The 26,001-nt window shown below is 42.1% G+C and overlaps 1 protein-coding gene across 2 annotated transcripts in view; it reads left to right on the forward strand.

Moving 5' to 3' along the window:
• Positions 1-26,001, forward strand: part of roraa (RAR-related orphan receptor A, paralog a) — a 178,874-nt gene that overhangs the window by 129,895 nt on the left and 22,978 nt on the right. The window contains exon 1 of one of the 2 annotated variants that reach the window (XM_034586978.1): positions 5,951-6,108. The exons of the other annotated variant lie outside the window; for it this stretch is intronic. Within the exon in view, the coding sequence (XP_034442869.1) occupies positions 6,078-6,108 (31 nt within the window). The 5' untranslated portion in view covers positions 5,951-6,077. Of the gene's footprint in view, positions 1-5,950; positions 6,109-26,001 lie in introns of those variants that run through there. 2 annotated transcript variants of the gene reach the window in all.

Raw genomic sequence — 26,001 nt, forward strand, 5'->3', positions numbered from 1 at the left:
GCGCATAGCCCGAAGATCTCCCTCAATCTTGAGGAAAACATTAGTCCCTCTTGAGGGTCACTTGTTTTTATGAAAGCTCATAGAACTTAGGAAAAGTTACTTTCATGCTTGAACAGAGGTGCTTTTTAATAAATGAGAGTAATCTACCTCGCGTTGATCGGGACTGCCTCACTGGACCGACTGCATTACCTGAAGTCACAGAGAGAACATTAAATATATGTTAGTTTAAGCTAAAACCGTTTTCTTCTGAGGGCTCCTGCGCTGAGCATTCTCGGGGAAGGGCACTGCCTCATTATTCACTTTGGTGTTTCAGGAGAGAGAATAATGGCCAAATTGTTCAGCCTAAAAGCCAGCCGAGAAAATCTTTCAGCTATTTAGAAGTTTTATAATAGATTTTTTTTTTATCATTGAAAAGAACTTTACTCAGGCAAGTCTTGTACATCACAGTTTGCTTCTCTGTTTTCTTCCCGTCTTCTAGCCTTAAACCAGAAGGTTAACTATTTTAGTTTACACACCTCCCCTCCCCCCTGAGCTGATGTGGGGCTATATTGGTGATGTTGGGGGAGTGTGTAAGTTTGACGCTGGGTAATACATCACACACTCCGGGGGGTCTCCCTGGTATGCTCCTCAATAATGAAGTTCATTCGTTAACTTCTCCCTCAAAGGCCAAGTTCCCTCGCTGCCCTTTTCAACCTCCATTGCAACTCTTACCAGAGTCACCCTACACACAGAAAAAAACACATCATCATGCTTTTCCCCTTGACAGGCTCAGTGGTTGCCTTTGCAGGTCATGAAGAATAAGAAGGTCCATTACCAATCCCTCATGCCTGCTTATAGCCATAATTATCACAGGGAAAATGACCTGCTCTGTTTGGTTTGCTCGGAGAGGAGCCGCGCTTCCCTAATCGCCACCTCCTTCCCTCCTGTCGCCCTCATGCCATGGAGATGGAGCTGGTTTTGGGGGAGTCTTGCCAGTTCATTAGAATTCACAGGGTTCCACCTCCCTGCCTAGCCAGGCTAAGCCTCTCACACAGGCTGCCATGCCTGCGATAATCTCCCCTCCTCGTTCCCTCTTGCTCCTTCTCTCTCTATCCTCCTATCCCTTTCCTCTCTGTCCCCAAGGGCAGCCTCACACAAAAGAGATGCAGCGCAATTCATTGTTGAATATGATTTCTATTGATCTATTTAAAATTTGTGCCGTGAGTTATATGATAGCACTTCAGCGGTGCTGGTGATCTCTCTTTACCGCTGCCTTTTTTATATGATAAACCAAATAAATAACCTTTGTGGAGTAACTTTCTGTATTTTTGTAAAAGTGTATCCATCAGTTGTCCATCCACTTGCAGTGGGCAGGTTGTGAGCACTTGTGTTGCTGCTGAAGTGCACAAAGACAGAAAGAAATGGCCTGGATCTGCACTTAATTCAAATATAACTGAGAAACAGCACATACAATTAAACAGCTACTAAACAGAATCGTGAATAAAAGCAGCTATTTATTTGTGCTTATCATATTATGCACAGCCTCTTGCCACCACCACTTATTCCTGCATCTATTCTTGTATTTATCCTTTATTGAACTCGGAAGGCTCCATTCTGATACTATTTCTCTTCTGGGACTCCTTGTCAAGGATGGGCAATAATGAAATAAAAGATTTAATATGTAAATACAAGCAGGGTCTGCTTGTATTTAAAATGATATAGGGAAAGTAAAAAGCACGTGTTAAAGGCAGTGACTCAAAGTAATAACTCATGCCTGAAAGGGGTCATTTTCTGCGTTCAATGACGAGAGCGTTGGTCAGTCCTTGACTTCGCTGCTATGTTGACTCAGTGCTTTGAAAACATTTGATTGAATTGGTTTGGCAATTTTTTTGTTCAAAAAAAAGATTTAATGCAGCTCTATAAATATCCATGGCAGTAAAACAAGAGGCTATAACCTTGTCAACCATTCACTATAAGCACTGTGTTGTTGATTCTGATTGCATGACAGTTGACAGTTGTGCACTTCACCTATGTAGGAATGATATGCTTTCATAGCGCTTCCTTTTGACCCTGCCGTTCTATAAATATTGTGTTTGCGTGCGTTTGCATTGAGTGACAGATGGAAAAAGTGAAAATAATGCTGAGCTGGCCGTGGGGCTACTGTGTCTATAGATGATGAAGGGCAGTGAATATTGTTACAAACATGGAGTCATCTAATCAGCGTGTAAGTGTAAAGATGCAAAAGTACAAGACTGGCTTACAGCTGCAACATCGCTAGACTAGACACACTGCGCTGCTCTGTGGAAAATCCATTAGCCGTAATGAGGTAACAGTTTCCTGTAGCTACACATTATACCATAATACAACATTATACCATGGCACAGCCTTGGCATGTGGTTTTTAAACTCCCCCTGTCCTTATTCAAACTGGTCTCTTAATGCAGCCCTCCACAGTCCTCTGGACATAACCCAATAGTGTCCTCTATTTTCACTGAAATAGATATTCCCTTTGTTGTCTGTGTGATTTATTGAAGTCTTCCCACAAGTGGAAGCCCCCAGGAAATTGCCTGGAATGGCCCTAAATTGGTTTATGATTGTGTGGTGTGGGCCGGTGCTGTTATGGTTCTAATATTATGCCCTCCACTCCTTGGCATCTATATTAAATTGATCTGTATTGTTTTCATGGAGTGCCTGTTGGAGCTTGTTAATTCTGCCGCTGCTTGGGGCGGCTGGTGCAGCTCCAAACACCCAGGTGGCTCTGTGGCAGGAATATAAGCCTCAGCTCTCCGAGATGCCTCACAAAAAGATCGGGACGCGCAAATTGAGGAAGTTTATAAGTGTTTATCTTGTGGGGTCAAAGGCCACGAGGTGCAACGGCACACAGGCTGCATGTCCTCGGTCTCAGAGGCCAATCCAGAGTTGCAAGAGTTAATGTGGATCAGCTGCGTGGTGAGTCTGTGCGTGGAATGGCTACTGACAGACTGTTAATGAGGCCATTATCAGCTTTGGTCCTCTCCTCTCCTCCAGGGGCACCAGTAGATGCTCTGCTCCTCATCTCAATTGAATTTAATTCCGCAGGGCTTGTTTACAGTAAATACATTTGCCTGAATTAAAGTGTGAGACACTTGACTGGGATGGACTCAATGCAGAAATGTAGTATTTTTTCTGTACCAGTAGTGCGTTGACCGAAACTTTATCTCTATCTCTGTTTTATAATCAGGAACATATAGAAATGCCTGAAATGATTCTATCGATGGCTTCACTTCACCACATTTAATACCCACAGACATTTCACCGTCAGTGCCTCTGTGGCTTAATCAATGCTCTAATGAACAAGTATCAGCAGCATATTGGCAAACTGTCACCGCTAATGTGGAGCAGTCAAGGAAGAGTGTGATCAAGACTAAACGAAGCAGCTGTCATGGTAACATCTGTCCTTAGGTATAGGCCTGGGACCTCAGTGTTTTAACATAATTATATACAGTTGGGGAACTATGTTTGTTGTAGAGCTGAAAGAATAGAACACAATCCACATTGGTTTATTTCCCAAATTACAAAAGAAAATGATATATTTATTCATACCTATATGTTGGTATATAACCATGCAAATGTTTATGGTTTTATTTGCCCAGGCTTTGAGATATTGATCACTGGGATAGGTGTAATACAGATTCAATACAGTGAAGGTGAATGGAATTATGCTCGTCACAGTACTGAACATTAAGAGACACACAAAAACCATCCCAAGGGAACATACTGCCAATAGCTTTCATAGGTCTTTGGTTGAAAGTAGTATTACTCCATTTTGTGTGTCTGTGTTTCCCCTTAACTGTGGAATTTTAAAGTTATAAAAAAACAAGTGAGTAGACAATGAGACCCTTTGTGATCTAAAACCTTGTTTGGTTCACAGAAAATCTGAGTGGAAAGCTACTTATTTATACCCAAAAATGATTAATCCAGCTGAGTTTCCTGTGTGCTACCGTTATCTTGATTTTAATGTGACATTTTAGAATAATTTTTTTCTAACCTATAACCTAACCTATTGGGAACCCCCTCAGAACCTCGTCTCCGCACCACGTACTTTGAATGTACGTAGACAAAACATTAGCTTCTCCTTACTTTCTGCTGATGACTGTAATACAGATGTTATCCTCCTCCTCCTCTCAGATGTTCTTGGATAACCAACCAAGCGACTCAACCCAGGCTATCATCTCATGTGTTGTTGTTTTTTCCTCTTAACCATAGCTCAGTGTTAAGCCGCAGAGTCTCACGCGTCTGCTCGTTCTAGAAAGACTGATGCTGCAGCCAGTTCCTGAGAGACGACCACAGATAGTGGCAGTTAAACATGTTCCTGTGTGGGACTTGGCCCTGACTCATCTGGTGAACTTCTATGCTGTCTCTGACATCACATTGTTTTGAATAGTTTTACTGGAGCTCTGTCTCTGGCTGGTTTGTATCCCAGGCACGCTTCATTTGATGCTATCAGTCTCTGAATGATATTTTGTTCATTAGACGGTGTGCAGTAAGAGACCGGTGTTGACACAACGTGAGCTAATGTGTTTAGTGACTCTAATGGATCATAGAGGTCCTAATGAAACATTGTCATGGGAAGATTTATGTTGCAAGCTGCTGAGTCCTCATTTCCATTTTATATGTGGTTAGATGTACCTTTATTCAATGAACAATAGAAGACATCAAATGAATATGGATATTTAGTGTGTAAAATAGGGATAAATAAATTGTCAAATTACATTGTTGATATCAAATTCTTGCCATCATTCTTTGGCAAAGATACCATGTTTCTGTAGCGTTATTAATATCATGGAGAATGTGAAATGAACCTCCAGAATTTCAAAATTCAATATTTATTCCGCCTTTAATTTTTCAATTTCAAATATTGCAGTGACTGAGACTGAAGCTTTTTGATATTTGTCTTGAGATGGGGATGATATGTGCGGCCAGCTTATTCATGGAAATGCCAAATGCAACGTGGTTATTGGCCAGGGCTGGATTGCACTAAAACCAGAATATAGTATCAGAGAGAGGCAGCTGGTTAGGAGTCGGAACAGATTATCATATGAGAGAGGATGAGCGAGGAGAGGGGGAGGTGAAAGACAGTGAGAGAGAGAGAGAGAGGGGTATAGGGACTCGAATGGAAAGCGGGGGGCCAAAGCGAGGGGCACGGGAGGGAGAGAGGGAGAAATGATAGCAAGAAACTCATCGCCAGGTCGCTGTGGGGTGGAGGGGATCATCCAAACCCTTCCATCACTATCTTGCCTTCCTCACCTGTCAAAAAGAGTGTGTGAGAGCCGTCTGAGTGAGAGAGAGAGAGAGAGAGAGAGAGAGAGAGAGAGAGAGAGAGGGTCCTCTGAGGGGTCAGGGGAAGAAGCTGAGACTCCACTCATCTTCTCTCTGAGCAGGGCCCACCGCTGCTCGCAGACATCTGGCCTCACACTGATCACTCATATCTACAGACAGTGAGGAGAAGACGAGCGGAGCGCTTCCATCTTTGAGCTACAGAAAAATTACACTTCCCCTCTTATCCATCCTCTCCACGCTTCTCTCTCTCTCTTTTTCCTTTGCTTCCTCCTTCTTTTGTTTCTTCAGCTCTTTTTCCCCTTCATCCCCGTCTACAGCCTTTTATCCCCTCTTTGACTCTTTTCTTATCCTTGACATTGCACCATTTTAAAGGCAAAAAAAAACAGGGAAGCATAAAGGGGCAGAGAAAGATTGGGAAAAACCGGTGTCTGCTAGAACTGGTTCTGACTTTATCCTCATACTGAAGAGATAAGCCAGAGAAGATAGTGAGAGTGTGCTGTGTCTAGCAAGCCGGTATACAAGGCTCTGACTGCAATCAGTGGGAAGAGGGCCAGCTTCCCTGCCTGAGCTCTCAGCGCCCCTACTGGCTGCACGCTGTGCCAATCAAAGGCTGGTGGGTGGGGAGCAGTCAGACATGAACACTGATGTCACAGTCACATGGATTCTGGTGTGGTCATGCTCGGAGGCTGAGAGACAGAGCTGTGCTGGCCAGCTGCTGCTGAGACAGCAGTGGAGGGCTTTGCGCTGGTGATAGTTTTTCTCTTATGGACTCGAAGCTTAATGATGTATTTTGTGATTTCAGCTATGAAAGGTAAGAGCAAAAACGCATGCTGATCCTTTACCCAGAGTAACAAGTAGGGAAGTATGGCTCCTCTATTCATAGCCTGCCAACTCTTTGCATTTCATTTGCAAGGCATGAGTGTGACAGCGAGGGAGGGAGAGAGAGGGAGAGAACTACAATAATACAACGCTCCTGAATGTGTGCAACTGAATTAAGCTTTGTTAATATTTCTGTACATGCATGGACAGAATTTCTTTTTTAATTCTGAAAAACGAAATGAGCTAGAAATATCCAACTTATTCAAATCTGCAAAGCTATTTTTGCTTTTGATTGTATTATCCTTAGTGTGTTTTCTTACTTCTACTGTTATGTAGCTGGTGTAATCTTTGTAAGGGTACGTGTCTGACAGTAACTGCTCCCGAGCCTCAGAACAGAAGTTTTCTTACATTTTTCTGGCGTTGATGTGAGGTAGCATGCGAAGGGACTGGGGTTGAGGGGGGGTAGCTGGGGGTCCTGTCGCTATTCCTCTCTGTCCCATTCTTAATCCTGTTGTTCCAGTCCAGAGGACGTGTCTGTTCCGCGGGAAGATGTGCGTGGCAGTGTTGAACGTGGGTCGCAGACGGGCGACAGGGCACTGGCGCGACTGGCAGACTGTGATTCTTGGAGTTGATACTGGTGCATGTGTGTTTATATCTGTGTGTGTGTGTGAGTGAGTGTGTGTTGTGTTCCACTGACCTATTTTTCGGGTAGTCAGGTTTACATGTGTGGCCATGAGAGCAGCACTGGGTCCTCCCAGTCGCTGTGATGTTGATCTAGTATGCTTAATCCCAGCTCTTCCACCCCCTCCATCATACAGGCATACATGCGCACACACACACAAACTCTCTCTCACACACACACATCAACGCAGACAGATTCAGAAAGTGCTGGCAGACATACAGTAGAGTACCCACTTCTCTCATGCTTGCTTGCACACACACGCACACACACGCAATCATGTTGTTCACACACATGAATACACTCATTCTTCCACATAAAGAAATGTGAACAATCATATCCAAACATATGTGCTCATATGCATCTGTGATACAGTCAAATACAATTTCCATGATGTAGCAGAGGAAGCGAGGTCTCTGTGTATTAAAATAGAAAATGTCAGTAATGATAATGTGACTTGATACTTGCTGCTTCTCTCTTCCCACCTGTCCAAAAATAAATTCACTGTTGTGTCTTTTCAACATATAAAAACAGTAGATGTTACAAAAACGTCCGTGTTTAAGCAAATATATTTAATGTCTGTAAAAGTAATCCTATGATAATCTTTGGATTTAATATTAGTAGTGTATCTCTAATTTCTATTCATAATTTACAATTATTTTGCTTTCAAAATGCTGTTGAGTATTTTGCTCTTTGTATGAGACTGGTTACTATGGCCATATAGCGTTATGTTTATTTTCCTATCGATCACAGTGTGTAAGAATTTATATGAAGTGATGAATCTGACCTCTGTGAAGAAGAGGGAGTTCAGAACTTTGTCTTATTTTGAGTGAGACTCGTATGAGAAATGGCCTTTGACCTATTGTCCTTTAAATGCAATTCATAGTTGGATGAAATCACATATTTTTAGATCGAATTGAGTGTCTCATGTTGTGTAGTTTTATACCTTGTGGTGTATACAAAGTACTAAAATTTTTATATTTCTTCATCGTCATAGTGTACAACATTTTTAAAACTCAATTTTTTTAAGATATTAAATTAATTTAATTCATTAGGTTTTAATGTGTTTGTTAACCTGTTTAGTAGCCAGTTTTCATCTTTCCTTTTAGCTCCGTCTTTCCATTATTATTATTACTTTCAGTTTGAAAGGAGCTGCTGGTGTCATCCGGCTACTGCGACAATGTCAGAAATTAAATTAGAATGTGAACAAGCTTTATAATTGGAAACTAATTTAAACAGAAGTAGTAATTTCTTCCTGAAAAAGGTCAGTGAAATGGATGAACAGCACAATGACTTCTTGCTGCCTTGGCATGCACTTCTTCATTATGTTAATATGTCTGCATGATTATTCTGCATGTGCCTTTTTTCTCAGTGATCTTTTTTTTCCCCACTGTTTTTCATACTGTACTCTACCACCACCACCACCTCTCTCTCTCGGTTCAGCCTCTCTACCACACCACTGCCTCTCAAGCACCTAATTACCTGTAATGGAAACATCCCTCTCATTACCCCATGCAAATTAGCCAGCCTACTCAGCACAATTAAGATGAAAATTCCAATTACATAATTAAAGAAAGTTGTTTGATGTGTGGATCGACAGAATAAAGTAAAAAGTGCGTCGCGCCCATTGTACATATAATTAACCCCTAAAAAAAAAGGCATTATCGTGGCAAGGTACAGCAGCAGGGTTTTTAAATTGTCGAAAGCAAAGCCCAGTGAGCCACTACAGTGTGTGCAGACTGCACATAAATATGTGATTCAACACGAGTGTGTACTAGACTGTAAAAAATGTTCTGGGGCCGCAGAGAAGGTAAAGCTAAATATCTTGTGATAGGCGCTTTAAGGCTATGTTAACAAGGCTGTAAATATTTGCTGTAGATTTGGTACTCTTTGTCTCTTTTCATCAGTGGCTGATTGAAGTGCTCACTACCCAGTGCTGCAGGCTCTCACACATTAAAGCAGAGGTTAACAAGATTGGCTATTATCCAGTTAGGGACTGAGGACAAGAAGAGCCAAAGGAAAAATCGCCACAGATTAAGGTGAAGGCAAATATAGCACACGTCACCTGCCAGGATTTAAAATAAAAGATTACAATTACAAAGAAGGAATATTTTAGTCTAAAATCATTTCTATATGAAAGTGAAACAACTGCAATAACACAGTAACAAGAATCAAATACAGTTTAGTACAACTAATTGTAAATTGCCTAAATCTGCATTTACGGAAAAGGTCACCTCCTCTGAGGGAGAACTTACATTGAAAAGATAATATCTGAGCAGAGGGAAGACAAAACAAACTCGCAGAGTGCATGTGTGCCTCAGCCCTCTCTCTTGCCTGTTGGCTGGCTGAGGAAGTGGAATGGCGTCCCCACATGTTATTAAAGTGTGTGAGGTGTGCCAGTCTGCGTTGTGCACACTGAGACGAACATCCTGGTTCCCTGGCTGTGTGTGTGGAGGGACTGGTTAATGAGATATTGACTGCCCATCGAGAGCATGGATTTTTGATTTGGCTCCATAGAAGTTGAGAGGAGAGGATCAATTGCTGAGTCTGATAGAGTTTTTGTTTTTGTTTATTACAAATTATTAGTAATGTTTGTATTATATTTTATTTGTAATTCTAGTGAGATGATTCACATGAAGGATGATCATTATCAATCACCAGTGAATGAATTATTATGTCAATAAATAGATAAAAATAAAAATACCATAAAAATTTAATTATTTTAAATAATTATCTTAATTTGCATCATGCATATGAAAACAGTATAATTTAATAGTACTTAATTAGAGGAGATTGATACCAAATCAATATTGATAACTGTGGAACAGATTTTCCCTTCTACCAACAAACACATTATTTGGGGCCAAGTAGTTTTTACACTGCACAAATATTAATCTATAACTCCATCCAGGCCACTGCCAGGCTGCCAGACAGCTCATGTCAGTTGTCTTGTCGTGTCAGTCACACCTTGTAGTTTTGACAGATTAGCCCAATCACAGGCAAGGTTAAATGACTGTCTTGTCCCATGCCCAATTAGACAGCGGGATACAACAAACAGCAGCAGCTCAAGATAACCATCCGGCTGAATGAGATCATTTTTGTTCATTCTGAAACACGCACACGAGTTCAGTCCGGTTTCTCAATCTAGTTCTCCAGTCAGGTAAAACACCTTAGCCGCGCTTAGTCAAATGCCTCTTACTTAAGGGTAATTTCCTATTACTTTCACTCAGTATTGCTGGAGTCACTTATAGGCCCTTTGAAGTGTCTCCCTGTCATGCAGCATTTAGCTGCTGATAGAATACCTCCTCAGTCAGCACTCCTTAGATAATCATGTACCACAGTCCACAAAGTTAAATAACATTTTCACTTTCTTCCTGCTCCTACTGTAGAATATGTAAAAACAGTAGGGATGGGCTATTGCTCTCAGAAACCAATCTTGCATTTATTTGTGTTTATTTAAAATACTAGCATGCATGCTCTTAGCATTGACTAGTTTTTTAAGTAAAATCAAATACAGACATGACTAATAAGAACAAATAACATTTTTGGGGCCTTACATTCCCTGCTTTGCCCTGTGTGCTGTGCCACTTGGGGCCCAGAAGTTAACAATGTTTTTAAGAGAGTGAAGGGTGAAGTTTTTTCTCCTCCTGTACTTTCATTCTGAGCATGTTTCGTACCATGGCTTTTTTTCCTCTTTGGGCCTCTGGAGGGCTGTCCATTGGCTTTTTGAAGTTGCATCAAAGAGGAAATGGGGGAGAAAAAGCATTATTGATTTTGCGTTTTGTCTGACTCAAACACTGAGGACAGAAAAACACATAAGGAGTTAGGTGTTGGCAGTGGGGCAGCTCCGTCTCTTGTGTGCGAGCCATAGGGAGACGGTGCGGGGGAAAAAACCAAAAGAGGTAGAAGGTGAGGAGGAACACCAGACAACACTAATGCATCTCTCCCTCGAGTCGGACGCTCGAGTCCTCTCGCTTCCATCATTTCTCCTCTCCTTTCTGTTCTTAATGGCAGGGTAAATAAAGCCCATCACTGTACAGCTGGAGACAAACCTCCGTCTCTTCCCGCCATGTCGGATAGCTTTTCCTCCTCCTCCGTCAGGCCGGTGACTCCCGAGCTCTGACAGCACTCTCCAGTTGACCTGCTTTTCCATGAAACACCAAGCTGCTCTCTTCTCAGTTGTAATCAGATCTCTCTGCTAGGCAAGCACACTGGCAGCAGGCAAGAAGAGGAGTATTGTTTGTGTAGTTTATCACCTTTACCCTTCTCCTGTGTCAGTCCAGCAGAGGTGAGATGAGAGGGGAGTACTTCTCTGGTGTTAACGTGACCTGGGCTGACGAAGAAGGAGCCCTCAGTGACAGCGGCTGATAAGAGCTGTCGCTTGTATGGATTTCTCAGCAATTATGCTACAGTACTACCCAACATAGTCGATTTCCTAGGTTGCACACATCGAAGTCTGTGGAATTCGTAGCGAGACAAAAGACTGTAAATAGCGATGGCATTGCCAGAATTTCAGCAAAAATATGCTGTAGAGTCAGGGAATGAAGAAAGGGTCAAAGGTCACAACATGCTAAGTCACACTCCCCTCAGCTCCATGGAGAGCGACTGCGGCATCCAGGGACCCTGGCGGGGAACAAAGGATGAAAAATGAGAGGTGCATGGAATTTTGATGAGATGAGGGAACAGGCAGCGTTATAACAAAGGTCGTCACAACATGCACTCTGCCGCTTGATTACAAAAGGGAGAGAAGTGTGTGAGGCGTTTGATTACATGTCCCAGCAGAGGCCATTAGGGGTTCTACTTGTAGGATGGCATCATTTACACTCATCTGATCTGTCGTCTTCGCTGATGAACAAACAATGGATTGCAAATCCTCCTGAGCACTAGGGGGTGCTCTTCAAGTAAGACATCAGCTTTCCAGAGTTTTGAAGTTGTTACAGTCTCCTAACTTTACCGTCAGTGCCGATGATGCATTTCACCACCGCAGAGCAGATCGCAACGAAGCAGGCATGAATCTCCCAGAGGATCCTGCGCAGACCGGAGTGAGAACTCACTCTCAAGGTTAGCAGCGTCGGGCGCTCCTCAATCCAACTAAGATGCATGAAAGCAATTGTATCATCATAAATAACAAAGAAAAACAGCCTTGCCAGAACAGTCTGCTTAAGATTGATTTTTATGCACATGCATTCATTTGAAATAAAAGAAATGCTGCTTCAGAGCTAATTACAAAGATGAAAGGAGGGAGAATGTGCAAGGCAGTGAACTTTGTTTAAAGGCGCAGCACATGGCTTATTCAGGGACATGCTAATGAAAACCAACCCCATTTATGAACTCATCGTATATATGTGTTCAGAGTTAAACTGTATTTGCACAGTTGATATACAAGACAGAAGAAAAAAACGCCCTCGTACGTGTCAATCTCGACATCCTAATTTAGCGAGACAGGCATCGGAGCCAACTGAACAATGGGTGTCCTAAACAATGAGTGTGTGGATGTTTCCCAGCTGGAGCAGAGGGGTTAACTGACTGTGGAGAGATCCTTGACCCATCTGAGATGAGCTCCCCGCCCCCTCCAGCAATGTGGAATATATGATTGCTGATTATGAGTTTATTCCCCATCGTGCTGAGCCTTTTGCATGTCAGAATCCATCCCTCCCCAGCTGAACTGATTAAGGAGCTGGAGATGATGCTACAGCTCTCAGCAATTGCTGAAAGACTCTCAGAGAGCCTGGTAATCTGGAGTGCAGCTGGCAATCACCCACCGTTGACTCTTTTGGAGGCTTTTCGGGTTGTTTTGTTGTTTTCAAGTGTTTTTTTTGGCATATTGTTGTCTTTGTTCCCCTGGGCTTCTTGTTTCTGGATGAGAGCTTCCCTAGTGCTGAGCACAGGTCCTTGTCAACCTGGCTGCTCAGCTCAGCCTAGTCCAGCCTCAACAACAGCGGCGTCAGCAAAGACCCTCGCTCAAAGTCTCAGGGTGTTCTTATGATCTGCCTCTTACAGGAGCCTAATTTGTATCCTCATCCCTGATGTAAAAAAAAAACAGCTCTCTTTGCTCATTTTCATTTTCCTACAGTCCAACACATGGGACAAAAGCATCACATAAATTGAAAGAAATAGCTCCTTGAAAAATGTATCCCCATATAAACTTTAAGTGTTTACGTGCCATTCAGTGGATTCCTGTCATGGGGAAACAAATAGAGTTTTCTAGCAAAAAAGGACTGGCACAGCTGCTTTATTTGCTTGCAGGGATCTGTCGCTTAGTTACAAATCAGCAGCTGTCGTCTCAAAGTTTTGTTTTTGTCAATAGTTGCAGGGGAGAGGAAGACAGTCGTGTTCCTACTGTGCTGATGGCTGTTTTAATGCCTTTAATGTGTGACTTGGGGCAACAGCGGAGGAATCTGCCCAAACAGAGCATTCTCAGTTACTATCAAAGCCGCACAGCCTACTGCTAATGACGTCCCACTGTCAAACGCATCACCCACAGTTTAACAGCTTATTGCTTAAATGCTTAAATGCTTTGTTGTAACCCAGTGAAAAAGTAATTAATTTACTGATGTTCAATTAAGACCAAAAATATTACCAACACTTCTGTCTGAATACACAGATTCAAAGACCTATACGTCGTCGAATATACCAGATAAGTACAACTGTCATTTACTCATACGTGGCTAATTAAATGCTAACGTTAGCATGCCTAGATCTGCAGTAAAACGAATGGAGTTCCAGATGTGACACCATTAGTCCCATAGCTCTGCTTCCTTGTGTAAATGAAATGCTTTAACCTGTAACACTGCTGCGATGAAAGACAGCCAACATGCCCCGTGTCTAACCACAGTGTCTGAGAAGTGACGAGTGGGAAGCTCCTCCCAGACGCTGTCGAACTCTGTACGTGTGTGTGAGGTTTGAGAAGGCATGTGATCTGTATCTCTGTGGCAGGAAATCGTCATCATTTTTATACAAAAATAAATGATTTGATTTTACAAATGTGTACAAATATTTCTACTCACATCTCACAGCAAATTAATGTTCAAGAATTGTTCATATCTTTTGGGAATAAATTGAAAATATAAACCCGTGGAACCGCATGCTTAAATTTAATTTGCATTAAAAATGTCTTTGTTTCATAAACAACAGGCAAATTTATTCTTATCATGCTTCAACCTCACAGTTGTGCGTCACATTAGCTGTCACTGTAGATGTACTAAAGGTAAGGGGAAACGAGGCAGGATGGGGGATAGGTGAAGCACAATCTCCTCAAACTGAGGATGATCAGAGTCAAACTCCTGTATCTTTGACATACCTTGCCCGTCTGAGTGGGTAAGGAAGTTGTTTTTTGATCTTTTGACACATGATTACTTGGGGCCTTGCTTCTTTGATCTCAGCATGGATTTTTTTTTTTTTTCTCTTGATGTGGGATTATTATAATTTATACATAAGGGATTTTGTTTTTTTCTTGGGCCTCAGCAAACTTGAGTAAACATTGTGTACGTAGTAGATTAACATTGTGTTCATTTACACAATCTCATTAGCGAGTCCTAAGGTAATTAATCAGACGCTGTGGTATATAAGAAGATAGACACCGTTCAAATAATTTATTCCTTTCTGCTCTTACCGAGTGTGAGAAAAAGTGTCTGATCAATTCTCCCTTAGATGTATCTCTTTGAAGACATGCAATGTCTTATGAGAGCACCACCACTTTATTTATTCTCTAGAAACTGAAGCCTGCCGACCTTGCATATTCTGTACAAACATTGCAGGGGATTGTTGCCTGAATCATCCTAATAGCCAACAATTCCCCCTAAATATGGGGTACCTCATAACCCTAATTAAACCCATGCAGGTGTAAAACATTCACTTTGCTGCCTGTGTTGAAGCACTGCAGCTTGAGTTAGTTTTAGAGTTTACAGTTCAGTGTTGGCCGAGGTAATTACATAAAAAAAAAAATACAGAAGGCCTGATTCTATAGTCTCATTGCCTTCTTGCTCAGATGTCTGTGCTTAATGATTTTATGTTTCCAGGCACGACTTCATGAAAGAGGAAAAAGCATACGTCTCTGTCCTTTATTCAAATGTGTTCAAGGAGATCAGGAGAAGAAGTGTGGGAGGGACAGCTTTGTATGGTAAAGTTGGTGCATATTTGTAAGCAGAAGGTTTTAATGACAGATAGTAAGTGCACTGTGAAACGTGTGCAAGAGCTTCACCAAAAGAAAACTGAACAGCTTTGAGACATTGTGCAGTCAACAAAGATGAAAACAACATCTGGTAATGCTATAGCTGACGTAATCACTTCACGACCGTAACCCATTATGAAGTATGTTTGTGTTCACATTACCTCGTCGATCAAGGAAATTTACACCAGGTATAAACAACACTGTGAAAAGAATGAAAACACAATGTTCCCTTATTTTTATTTCCATAGGTTAAATATTCAGAAATGCCCTGGATTTAATTTATGAAATATTTAGGTCGCTGTGGATTTATCTCGTGCATCTGAACACTGTCCTTAAGACGTTTATTAAATAACAACACATGCAGAGTTCTGGGAAATATTTCCAATAAAGTATCATAGAATTTTTAAGCAAAATTGCTAAACACAAGCATTTTTTTTGTTTGAATATTGAATTAACCTAACAATGCTCCCTCTGTATTAAGACCCATAGTAGCCCTGCAGTAAGATTTTTTTTGGGGGGGGGATTTCTATGATTCATGTTTGTGCATAACAATTCTTACAGCAATCAAATGTAGACAGACTTTGATTAAAGGAATGTAAAATAATGTTGCAAGGAGTCATAAGGAGAACTGTTTTCATCTGCAAGCACAAACTGAAAACATGTGCAGCACAAGACAGTAGCTCCTGTCAGATAATTACATTTTTTTATTATTATTTTTGAAGAAGTAGGGAACTTAAAACCCAAACTTAAAATTAAATGTTAATGTAAACTACATATCAGTCGGAAATAAGATCCATGTCTGTGTCTTTCTGTTGGTCCAGAATTTCTAAAGACGTAAGCGCTGTGAACCTTTAATTCTCCGACATATACGTGTGTGTAAACATAAACAAGTGTCGGTGCGTTTTTCACGTCGGTTCTACCACATGAAAGAGAAAAGCAGGGGTGGTGTATTTCAGCAGCTCAGTTTCTCTGAGGCAATCCAGAGATTGTTCACTTTGCATTGTATCCTGAATGTTATCCATAGGCAACAGATATTTTATGGCTATTACCGATGTATGTTTATAAGATAGATTTGATGTCACAATAGTATATCCCTTGAGCAACCACAAAAGCCTCCAATGAAGAAGGGTTTATTTTTAAAACTACAGGAGAGGCTTGCTGCAGATTAATTCCAGTGTGTGCCTCTCATTGTGGGAGAAACAAATTGGGCTGCATAAATCTCAAATCTATTCCTGAAACATGCTATTGTGTTTAATGTGATTGGATGCCTCTGCATTGCCTCTGAACGAAAAAGGAAGCAAACCCTCGCGACTGGATGTGAGCTCCAAGTACAGTAATGATGGCTCTGTGTTTCTCAATTGACCCAGGTGTGTTGTCTAAATACAATATGGATGTGCAGGGCTGCCTGTGTACTCCAGTGCTGGGAGACTATTTGCTGAAGGTCATTTGGGATCATAGCGTGCCATTAATAATTCCTGAAAGCATCCAACATCTCCATCTGTTCTGCCGCATCCATCGCTCCACTTCAAAGACAAAGGCAGCATTTGCAGGTTAGCATTAAACCTGCCTCCAGGCTAAGATGTTGGAGGTGGGATTCTTTGTTGAGAGAACATATCTCTGGTCATCAGGCTGTGATGTTTGCATGTTTGCTGCTCCCACAGCTTTATCTTATGAACACGTAGGTACACAAAGACTTTCAGATGTACCCGGACTGTGTATTGTGGTAATTGTGTGTGTTTTCAGCTTTCACTAGCTGAGTCCTGGTATAGTAGCAGGTACAGTCTACATGGGATACAATTACCTGCTGATTGTGATTTTAAACAAAGCATTTAATAATGTGCATTTTGTGTAGTTGACCAAACAGCACACATTAACCTGCATGCACGGCTTTTATTGCAGTAAAATCTAAACAGGTCTCAATGACAGCCCCACTTCAGATGCGCAGGAGTCCTGCAGGGAGTAAATGGATGTTTGGCAGTGGCGTGTGCTGCCCGGGCCTGGTGGGCGCAGTGGGCGAGGAGGCAAGTGGCTGGCTGAGTGAAAGATGGCAGTGTGCAGGCAGAGTGTATGCACACAGCAGAGACTGTGACAGGAAACAGTGAGACTCCTGCTCCCGCTGCTCCATCTTTCCCCTGCCAATGATAGACCTCCACTTTAATATCGTTAATAGCACGAGTGTGGCCGTCATGATGTACTCGGAACATCTATTCCACCCACTCATCGCTCAGATGTAGCTAATCATAAAGAGGTGTTTGTCTATTTAGAAAGAAGAGGAATGGAAGTCTCAGCTTGTGCGGAGACATTTCATGATTTACGGTAACTTAAAAAGAGTACAGCGTGTGATTTGATGAAGCTCACGGTTATTACTGCTTCATCCCTCACATGTGGTCTGCTGATAAAGCACCTGTGCCCATGAAGTAACTCCACCATCTTTCAGCCCTGGGCTCTCGTACTGTACTGTAGGGCTGACCAGTGAGTCTACTCAAATCACCATCAGCTCCAAACTGCTTAGGCTTGCCTATTTGAATTTCACATCTCTGCTGACTCATAACCCTGTCAGGACCTTTCTTCTTTATCATGTCTGTGCCTCCGGTTGACTCTCATCACAAGCATTAGAAATTAATTATTCAGATTAGAAACGGAGACACAATTACTGTGATTTTTGTCAAAGGCTTTGTTTTGGCTTAATGTTGATATCAGATCGGGATCGCACACTGCAGCGCTTAGATTGCCTATGAAAGCAATTATTATTTTTTCTGCATTTATTCATTCATGACATTTCCGTGGAAGTTATTGGCTTTGTCACAACAGGCAGGAAATGATTTTGGCTGACGACACACTCTCTAAAGTAGTCAGGTCGGAGCGTCTGCGGCGCTGCGCCGGCCGCTACGCAGGACAGCGGTTCAGATCAACATGATAAAGAGGGACTGATTGAGCTCCGTGCAGCCACAGGAAGCTGAGCGTTGGGGTTCAAGGTTATCTGGACAAATCAGACTCCTGTTTCTATTCATCCCCTCCTCACCCACCAGCCAGACCTTCCTGGGCAAAGCAGCAAATTAGCAATTCTGATATCTGCAAGCAGGTCTGGCAAGGGAATGCCTGTGAATCCTAATGCCATGATTAAACTTTCATATCCGTCCGGGGGAAGTGCTGCATATACAAAATAAGCAATCGCTTTTATTTTTCAGCACTTTAAGTATGTCTGTCGAGATGGCAAACATAAACCCTTCAATAGGGTTAAATGGCCCTGGGTGTGGGGGAGGGGTCCCTTCAGTCACATCACTCAAGTCTTGGTTTCCTTCAGTGGATATAATTGGTGTCAATATACTTAACAGAGGAAACTGTATTTGATTTAACGTGGCTCAGTAGTCGTTTACCATTGTTCGTCTGAAGCTTTGCATCTACACAAACAGGCCTCAGCCTTGTAAATGGTACAACAGTATTTGTTGTGGAATAACATATTAAATGTTAATGATTAGGAGAAATGGAATACCCATGCCATGTTACACTCCCTTGATCGGCCATACTGACGGACAGGGAGCCTCGGTCCAAATCGTGAGCCGGGCCTGGATGTGGCCATTATGTAAGCTGGTCTTATCAGCCTCCACCTCCTGCTGAGCCACAGCCTCACTTCCCTCTGCTCCCCCTTGCTGGTGCTCCCAAAACATGGGCCTTCATTAGCAGGGCTAAATATCCCCGTTCTCTGCAATCTCTATCATTTCTTGCCTTGAGGCAATCCGATAATTACCTGTTCTCATTTCCCCTCCTTCTGGCCAGCAGCGAAGTGTTCTGACTTGCATTAGTTTGCATGAAATATTATCAGAATATTGCACATTTTCTCCATCCTGCAGCCTCTGACACGGGGATTATGGAGTCACAGGGGCTGTGATTGGCAGGTGCCCGTCTTTCATTTTCTTCTGAGAATAGCTGCTTTGTTCTTAAGTTACGGTGAGAATTTTGATGGAAGGAGGAAAGAGTGCGTAATGTGTATAAAGGCTTTGTTGCTTTGTTTAACATGTCTTCCATTATTTCTGGGCATTAGTGTTGTGTGTTGCATCCCTCTTTGTTACCGTCAGTGTTGGTAGATTTTCTCAATTTGAACTCATCTGTGAGTTTTCCCTCAGTGTTGTAATAGAGAAGCATCTCTGTGAATTTGCAGGGTTTGGGGAGAGAGACGGATGAGTACAGAGCATGCAGTGCCTGGGAGGGGAAGGCATCTTCTGTGGTTATGGTCAGTGTTATGGTCAGAAGGCCAGATGCACATATATTCTGTCTCACGTTATTCATTCCTATCAGTAATAATGTCCAGCGGCTCTGAATCAGGAGATGGTTCAGCTTTACCACTAAAGGCAAGAAAATCAACTGAGCCTAACCTCAGCGGGTCAGAAGAAATTATATATGATAGCTCGGGTAAGCAATAAACTGTATCTGATGTAGATATTTAATGCTGTACATCCTCATTTCTGGTATGAACGTCTGCTGCTGTAGCGCAAATATTCCTACTACAAATATTGCTGTTTTTAGAAGCTAATGTCATGCACGTTATTTGCCAAATGTGCCTCTATTTTATGCCAATAAAGCTGTGAACATGGCAGTTTCTGCCAGTGAGGAGACTTATTTTAGCCAATTTAAAGCATGTCTTTAAATGTCATTCACAAATGCGTGTTGAAATTTTAAAGGACCTTGGTCCAATATGAAGTTGTTGTTGATGCATGCACGCAGTAAGTCAGTTTTAGTGTCTCCCCCCCTGCTTTGCTGTGGGAAGCGGTGATGATTTTGGACTTTGTGATGGTCACTTTAATCTCTAATGAAGGCTCGTCTCTGGCTCGGCTCGGCCCTCTGATAGCAGAGCAGTCATAAACAGGCCTGTCAGGGGGATTGCAGCGCTAGCAGTGCAAATGGCACAGAAAACCCCAGGGACCAAGCCACGCTAGCATTATGGTCTAATTCAGATATAGCTCGGAAAAAGAGCCAGACTTTCATACCAGAGACATTCCTCTGCTCTGCTTTGCAAGCTTACTGTGCGGCTGCATCCCCGTATATCTACGGACTCACTTGTCCCTTTTAATCATAAACAGTAACCACAGTACTAAGTATATACAAGTGATTATGCTGTCAGGTGATCAGCATATCCTTCAGAATACTCTGAAAGGAAAACTGAAATACCATCAACTGCAAATAAACACTCAGCTTTAAAGATTGCATCACAAATTGACCATAAAATCAGTGTTTCTAAATTCCGTCACGCCGTGTTACAGCATATGCTCCTTTTAGTTTTACAACATTATCATACAAATTCATGTTTAACATTTAGTGCGAGATGTAAATATGTGCTCAAATGATTGTGTGAAACTGATTACTGGTTGCTCTGTGTTCTGACACATCCTGTGCTCATGCAGCATGTGCGACAGCTGGGTAGTAATTAGAATAATCTTCTCCCTGGTAGTGATTTAGCTTTCATGACTGCAGCTTACCTCAAATTGAAAATAAATTTATAGATAAATGCCTTTGCTGTTCCAACAAATTATACCGCTGTAACTCAGAGGAGCCAAGTTGTTTATTTTGGTAGTAAAAGAGCAATCAGAGAAAACAAACAAAGCACTTTATGAGCGCTGTCAGATTAATGATGATGCTACCCAGCGGTGATAATACAAACGATTATTTTTCAGCACACTCTACCCCACCTCATCATGGTAATTATAGATACTATATCATTATTGTATCGAGTATTCACTCCAGATTATCAAGATAATTGAAGCTTGCTCCAGGATTGGCAAGTTCACTGTGCCGCCGACAAACTGGGAATTACCGCGCAGGGGAGAGATACACACATTTTGTTAAACACAACAAAATCAGCTTGGTGTGTTCATTTTCACTCTGTATTTCTTTAAACACTGTTATGTGTGTATATACACGGACAAGGATGCACACACAGAAACATCAGTTGACTGTGGTAAGATGAGGCTATACATGTGATACATTGTTTTTCTCCCAGCTTCTGTTCTGGTGTATCTGGGCAAATCCCATGGTGATGAGGCGCAGAATCTGTCATGGAGAAGGCATAAGCCTTTCATATGCATAGTAGAGATAAGAGGCAGCCATTTTATCAGGCGAGCTGTCTCTCCAACATGCTCGCGTGTTATGTGTCCCCGGGAGCGCCTCCAGAAACATGTCCCTTTAATGACACGGCCCATGCTCGCCAAGAGGACGCCCAGTTTGTTCTGAGCGCTAACCTGACTATTATGCCAATTACACCAGGCAGCAATGTTGACAAACACACCAGGAGAATTGCCGCAGTTGATTGGTAGCTGTGTTCCGAAGTCCCCCGCTGTGACCTCTTCTGTAATTTAACTAGCATGGAGGAGAATTGCAACAGGTTTTCTAGAAAATTCCCCAAGCCTTGTGTTCTTTTGTAACAGGGCAGCGTTTGTGCCAGCCAAACATCTCGTGTGATCGAGTGTGTCAATAAGGCAGAGGAGAAGAAATCAGTCCTCCTGCTGGTCACCGCTGTATATGCGCTTTGTTTCGATTCATACATGAGTATTTTGTTTCCTGCCAGGCTGGGGCAACATGTAGAAAGTTGTTGTGGTGGATCATATTTCCTCTGAGGATTAGATCCCAAATACTGACCCAGAACAATTAGCTGCTTCTTATGTAACCCTTAAAGAGCACTACTCTTGGCACCTTAGTATGAAGCTCAGCCGCAGATGAAGTGAGCCAGGAGACACTGCCAATATGGAAGCATATTAAAAAGTACAGTGGCTGCTCACTTGCTACAGTGTGAAGTGTGAGCACTTGGTTAGGATACATAAAGGCGTTTTCAGCAAGTTTTTTGAGCAAGAACAGCATTGTACTGCATCAGCCTATTTGCAAAAACTCTGTTTTGATAAGCATGCATCTTTTGAAGAAAAAAAAAAAAAGATGATCCCCTTTTATTCCCGAGCACATTTACTTATTGATTCTTCCAAGCACACTACATGATTCTTTTAATGTATTCCTCAAATTGAGAAAGGTCCTATATGAGCGCAAATCAAGTGAATCTTAAAAATATTTAAATCTATTATTTTGCCATATCACAGGCGACCATTTATTCCTAAAGCCTTCAGTTCTTTTCTTCTTTTTTTTCATTGCAGAAGAGCAGATTTTATTGTCCCTCATGCTGTAGCAGTGCTTTAAGCTGTAATACAACACCTTGCAGGGAGATTTAAAGGCAATAACAACCACAGATTACAGTTTAACGCTGAGGTCAGGAACTGTTCTATAACAGGTCACTTGAGCTCTGGTCTGCTCATGTAAGCATGGGGCTGAGAGCGGCCATGCCATGAGCACAGTTTGTGTATCTTGAGTTACCTTATAGCTGGAGTCAGACGTGGTCGATGTGAAGTGTCGCTGCCCACTGAGAGCGCGCTAGGCTTTTTGTCAGAGCACAAAAGGCAGGCAGGGAAGCAGGGCGGGCGGCTGCCTCAGCTGGCCTGGTCAAAGGGAACAGAGCTCAGTCCCAGCATGCTCCCTCTCCCCTCTCTTACATAACGCGCTGTTAAGCTGGAGTTAGCAAACATTAGAGGTCAGCTGGTTATTGGGACAGTGGAAATATAGTCATTCACTGGAGCACTGTTTACAGTAGGAAAAATGAGATTGCCGTGGGAGGTAAACAATGGTTTTCCTCCTTCCATTTTGTTATGGGATGAAAAAATAAACAGTTTTTTGGGTGCATGACTGATTTGTTATTTAGTTCATATTCCATATACAATGCCGAAAAAGCTCAAGATAGAGGGTGTGTTGAATTTAAAGCCTGACATGACTTGTTCTATTCTTTCCATATCCACTCCTTTGTTACGTTCTTTGGATCACTCTGTGCCTTCCTGTTACATTATCGTGTTAGTGCAGACTAACCAGGGCTGCTTGTTAGAAACGTCCCTTCGCAGTGAAGGTGCCGTGATTTACATCTACGGTTTGAGGGAGAGAGGCCGAGAAATCAATTAGTGTCTATCTAAATTACATCAGCCAAACCAGTGATACCAGCACGCGGGCCTCTGCCAGCTCATTGATTAAGAACATTTTCCAGTGGCCTTTTGTAAGTGGCCCTTTGCATTAGTTCAACAATGCTGCTTTTCTTGTGTTAGTTGTAAGAAGGGCAATTGGTAGAATACAGTTAGATTTTTCTCTCTTCAGGGAGAAATGCCCAAATGAAATAAAAGCTGCCGAGATTAGACCTCAGAATTTAAACTCACCTTCCTAAAATGGGGATTGCAAAAGTAAGAATAGCTGTAGAGGATAGCACATTTGCACATTATGGTTCTGCACTGTACAAAAGGACTTGATCATTCAGGAGACTCATGAAGAGACATCATATTGTCCAATTAATACCCACGAAAACAACCTTCACTTCTACGCGATTTCTGAGATGTTCTCAAGGCATCGCAATTATTGACAACGCATGTGAAAAAAAACCAAATTTAGCTTGCCGTTGGAAGTCTCCATCTTAATTCAGTCAACTCTTTTTAAACCCCCCTTTGGTTTTGATAAAAGAAGCAGCAATGTCAATCAAGATAACTAATGAGAATGTGCATTTTGTAATTCAGTCAAAGGGAATGGTAAATTGAAAAGAGTTTGCAACCTTTTAACACACTCACACACACCAGCGCTGACAGTCAAGCTCTATTATCTGACAGCTGGAGAGGTTAAAAATAACTGTGCTCCCAGCAAATTAGACGTATCATTTGGCTTCTAAGTGAGAGATGAATCTTTGTGTGGATGCTCCTGCCATGCCGTGACACAGGGGCAATATATCAGGCTGTGTTTGCCTGTCTCTCTCATAAACTCCAATGGAATTGTAAACAGATGAAGCAATTTTACACCAAATGTATTCTCTGAGTCGCCCCTATGCTTCTGTGAGAAGCCCAGCTACTGTACACATATACATTACTGCCCCGCGCACTTTCAAGCCAAAGTACATAAATCATAATTTGGCTGCCTGCAGTGTTATTGCTATCGCTCAAAGCCAATCCTAGAAGTGTTTTATATGTTTTTTTGTTTTTTTTAATCTGACGATAAATCTGATGTTATTGCACATATGTCGGCAAGACTTTTGCCTGTTATTTCTCTACTCTACACAAAGTTCAGGCAAGCACACGCAAATACACATGGCTGAGGAATATGAATCTCGATTCTGCTTGTCACAGTCAAGTTTTCCAAGTCATTCAATAGCACCTTGCCCACTTATGCATGCATTTTATGTCAGGTGTCGGAAGGTGGGGTGTCAGTTCCCATTTAGGATGGTAAGAGAGGTGTAGCTGTGGGATCCCTGTTACAATAAGGTGAGTAAAGAGATTTCCATGGGAGGCTTAGGTGACAGTGGAGGTGTAGCATTTCCTCTAAATACCTAACAACATCATTGTTAATTCATAGCTATTTAATCACTTACCAGAGTAAGTGCAGGAAGGATGATCTTTGTGTCATCTTGTCTCACAAGGTAATCTCTTGTATTTCCTTGCTTAAGTCGCATGCTCTAAATTTGTCACTGACTGTGTGTAACCGTGTTCAACCCTGAGTTTTAAGATGAGTTTTCTGTCTGCATACTTACTGAGCTCAGTGTGGCCCCCGACTCAGTCTGCGTGGCATGATTTATCTCATCCAGCTTAACTGACAGGTATTGATGTGATACAAGGATAAATGCAGTAGATTGATGGAATTAAAGCCCACCCTATTGTTCCCATGCTGTGCATCACTGACACATGCGAGACTCATGTCTCTCATTAAAGAAAATAAATGCTTCAGGCATCCTCTCTGCAAAAGCATCAAGTTTGTGCATTTGTGTGCGTGCCCACGTGCCTGTGTGTGTGTGTGTGTGTGTGTGTGTGTGTGTGTGTGTGTGTGTGTGTGTGTGTGTGTGTGTGTGTGTGTGTGTGTGTGTGTGTGTGTGTGTGTGTGTGTGTGTGTGTGTGTGTGTGGGAAGCTCTTTCAGTTGTTTTCCCTCTCTGTAATCTCTCCCTCCTTGCACAATGGATTTAGTCTGGCCTTGAATGGAAGATAGTATAAATTAAAGCTGACTCTAAACACCCGAGCATTCGCCCTGTTGACAGAACCCTGGACATATGATTATATTAAACAAAGGGGAAAGACCATTGATTATTTAATTAACTTTCAATTAATTCTCGTGAAAAGGACAGGATGTCAACTACAAGCATAGCCGTGCTCCTTTGTCGAGGAGCTGTTGTGTTACGCCCGTGGGCAATCCCCCTTGCATCTAAGCCACTAAAGAAATCTAATCTTAACTACACACAAAAAAAAAGTGAGCGAGGGAAGCTTTCTCCACTTTCCGTGCGCGGCAGGCACTTGGCTGTGTATCCAAATTTTAGGGAGCTAGTGTTAACTCTATATTTGGATTCCACTGGAGTGGATTAAGGATTCTTTACTGCAAACCCACAGGATTCTCAGAGACATAAAAGAGAAGACTGTTTGCATCCATGCTATACAAATAATTGCAGGTTTCAAATCGAGTGTAATTTCAAGCACCAAGCTATATGGGAGAGAGTGGGCTTTGATGTACAAATCCACAATTCATGGGGGATTAGCACCCCAAAGGTTAGCAGTTGCTAATTACAGGAGATTGGTTATACATATCTAACAAGGCAAGAAGACAGCCTTAATAAATGTGAGGATTCATCAGGAACAAGGATAAGCAGCTGTGATGAGTGGACGTGTATTTGAATCAACATGGATTGATGCTCTGTAATGCCCCTCTTCACACAGCGGAAGGAAAGAAGCACCTTCTCTTCCGGTGTCTTTACAAACAGCCTACCTTGTGCGATATGGCATTTTCAAGATGCATTTGTGAACGCAGACTTGTGCAATCATATAAATTAACCTCTCAGATATTCTCCCTGTGTCTCTTACTGCAGCAATTTCTCTTTTACTGTATTTTGCTTGCAGCGTTCAGTGCTGCATTACCATAATCCTTGGTTCCCTTCCACAAACCACCACTGGCTAAATGAATCTGTTATTTTTGCCTGGAGCCGAAAAGATGCAACAAAATG

This window comes from Hippoglossus hippoglossus, chromosome 6 (genome assembly GCF_009819705.1).
Source record: "Hippoglossus hippoglossus isolate fHipHip1 chromosome 6, fHipHip1.pri, whole genome shotgun sequence".
Lineage (NCBI taxonomy): Eukaryota > Metazoa > Chordata > Actinopteri > Pleuronectiformes > Pleuronectidae > Hippoglossus > Hippoglossus hippoglossus.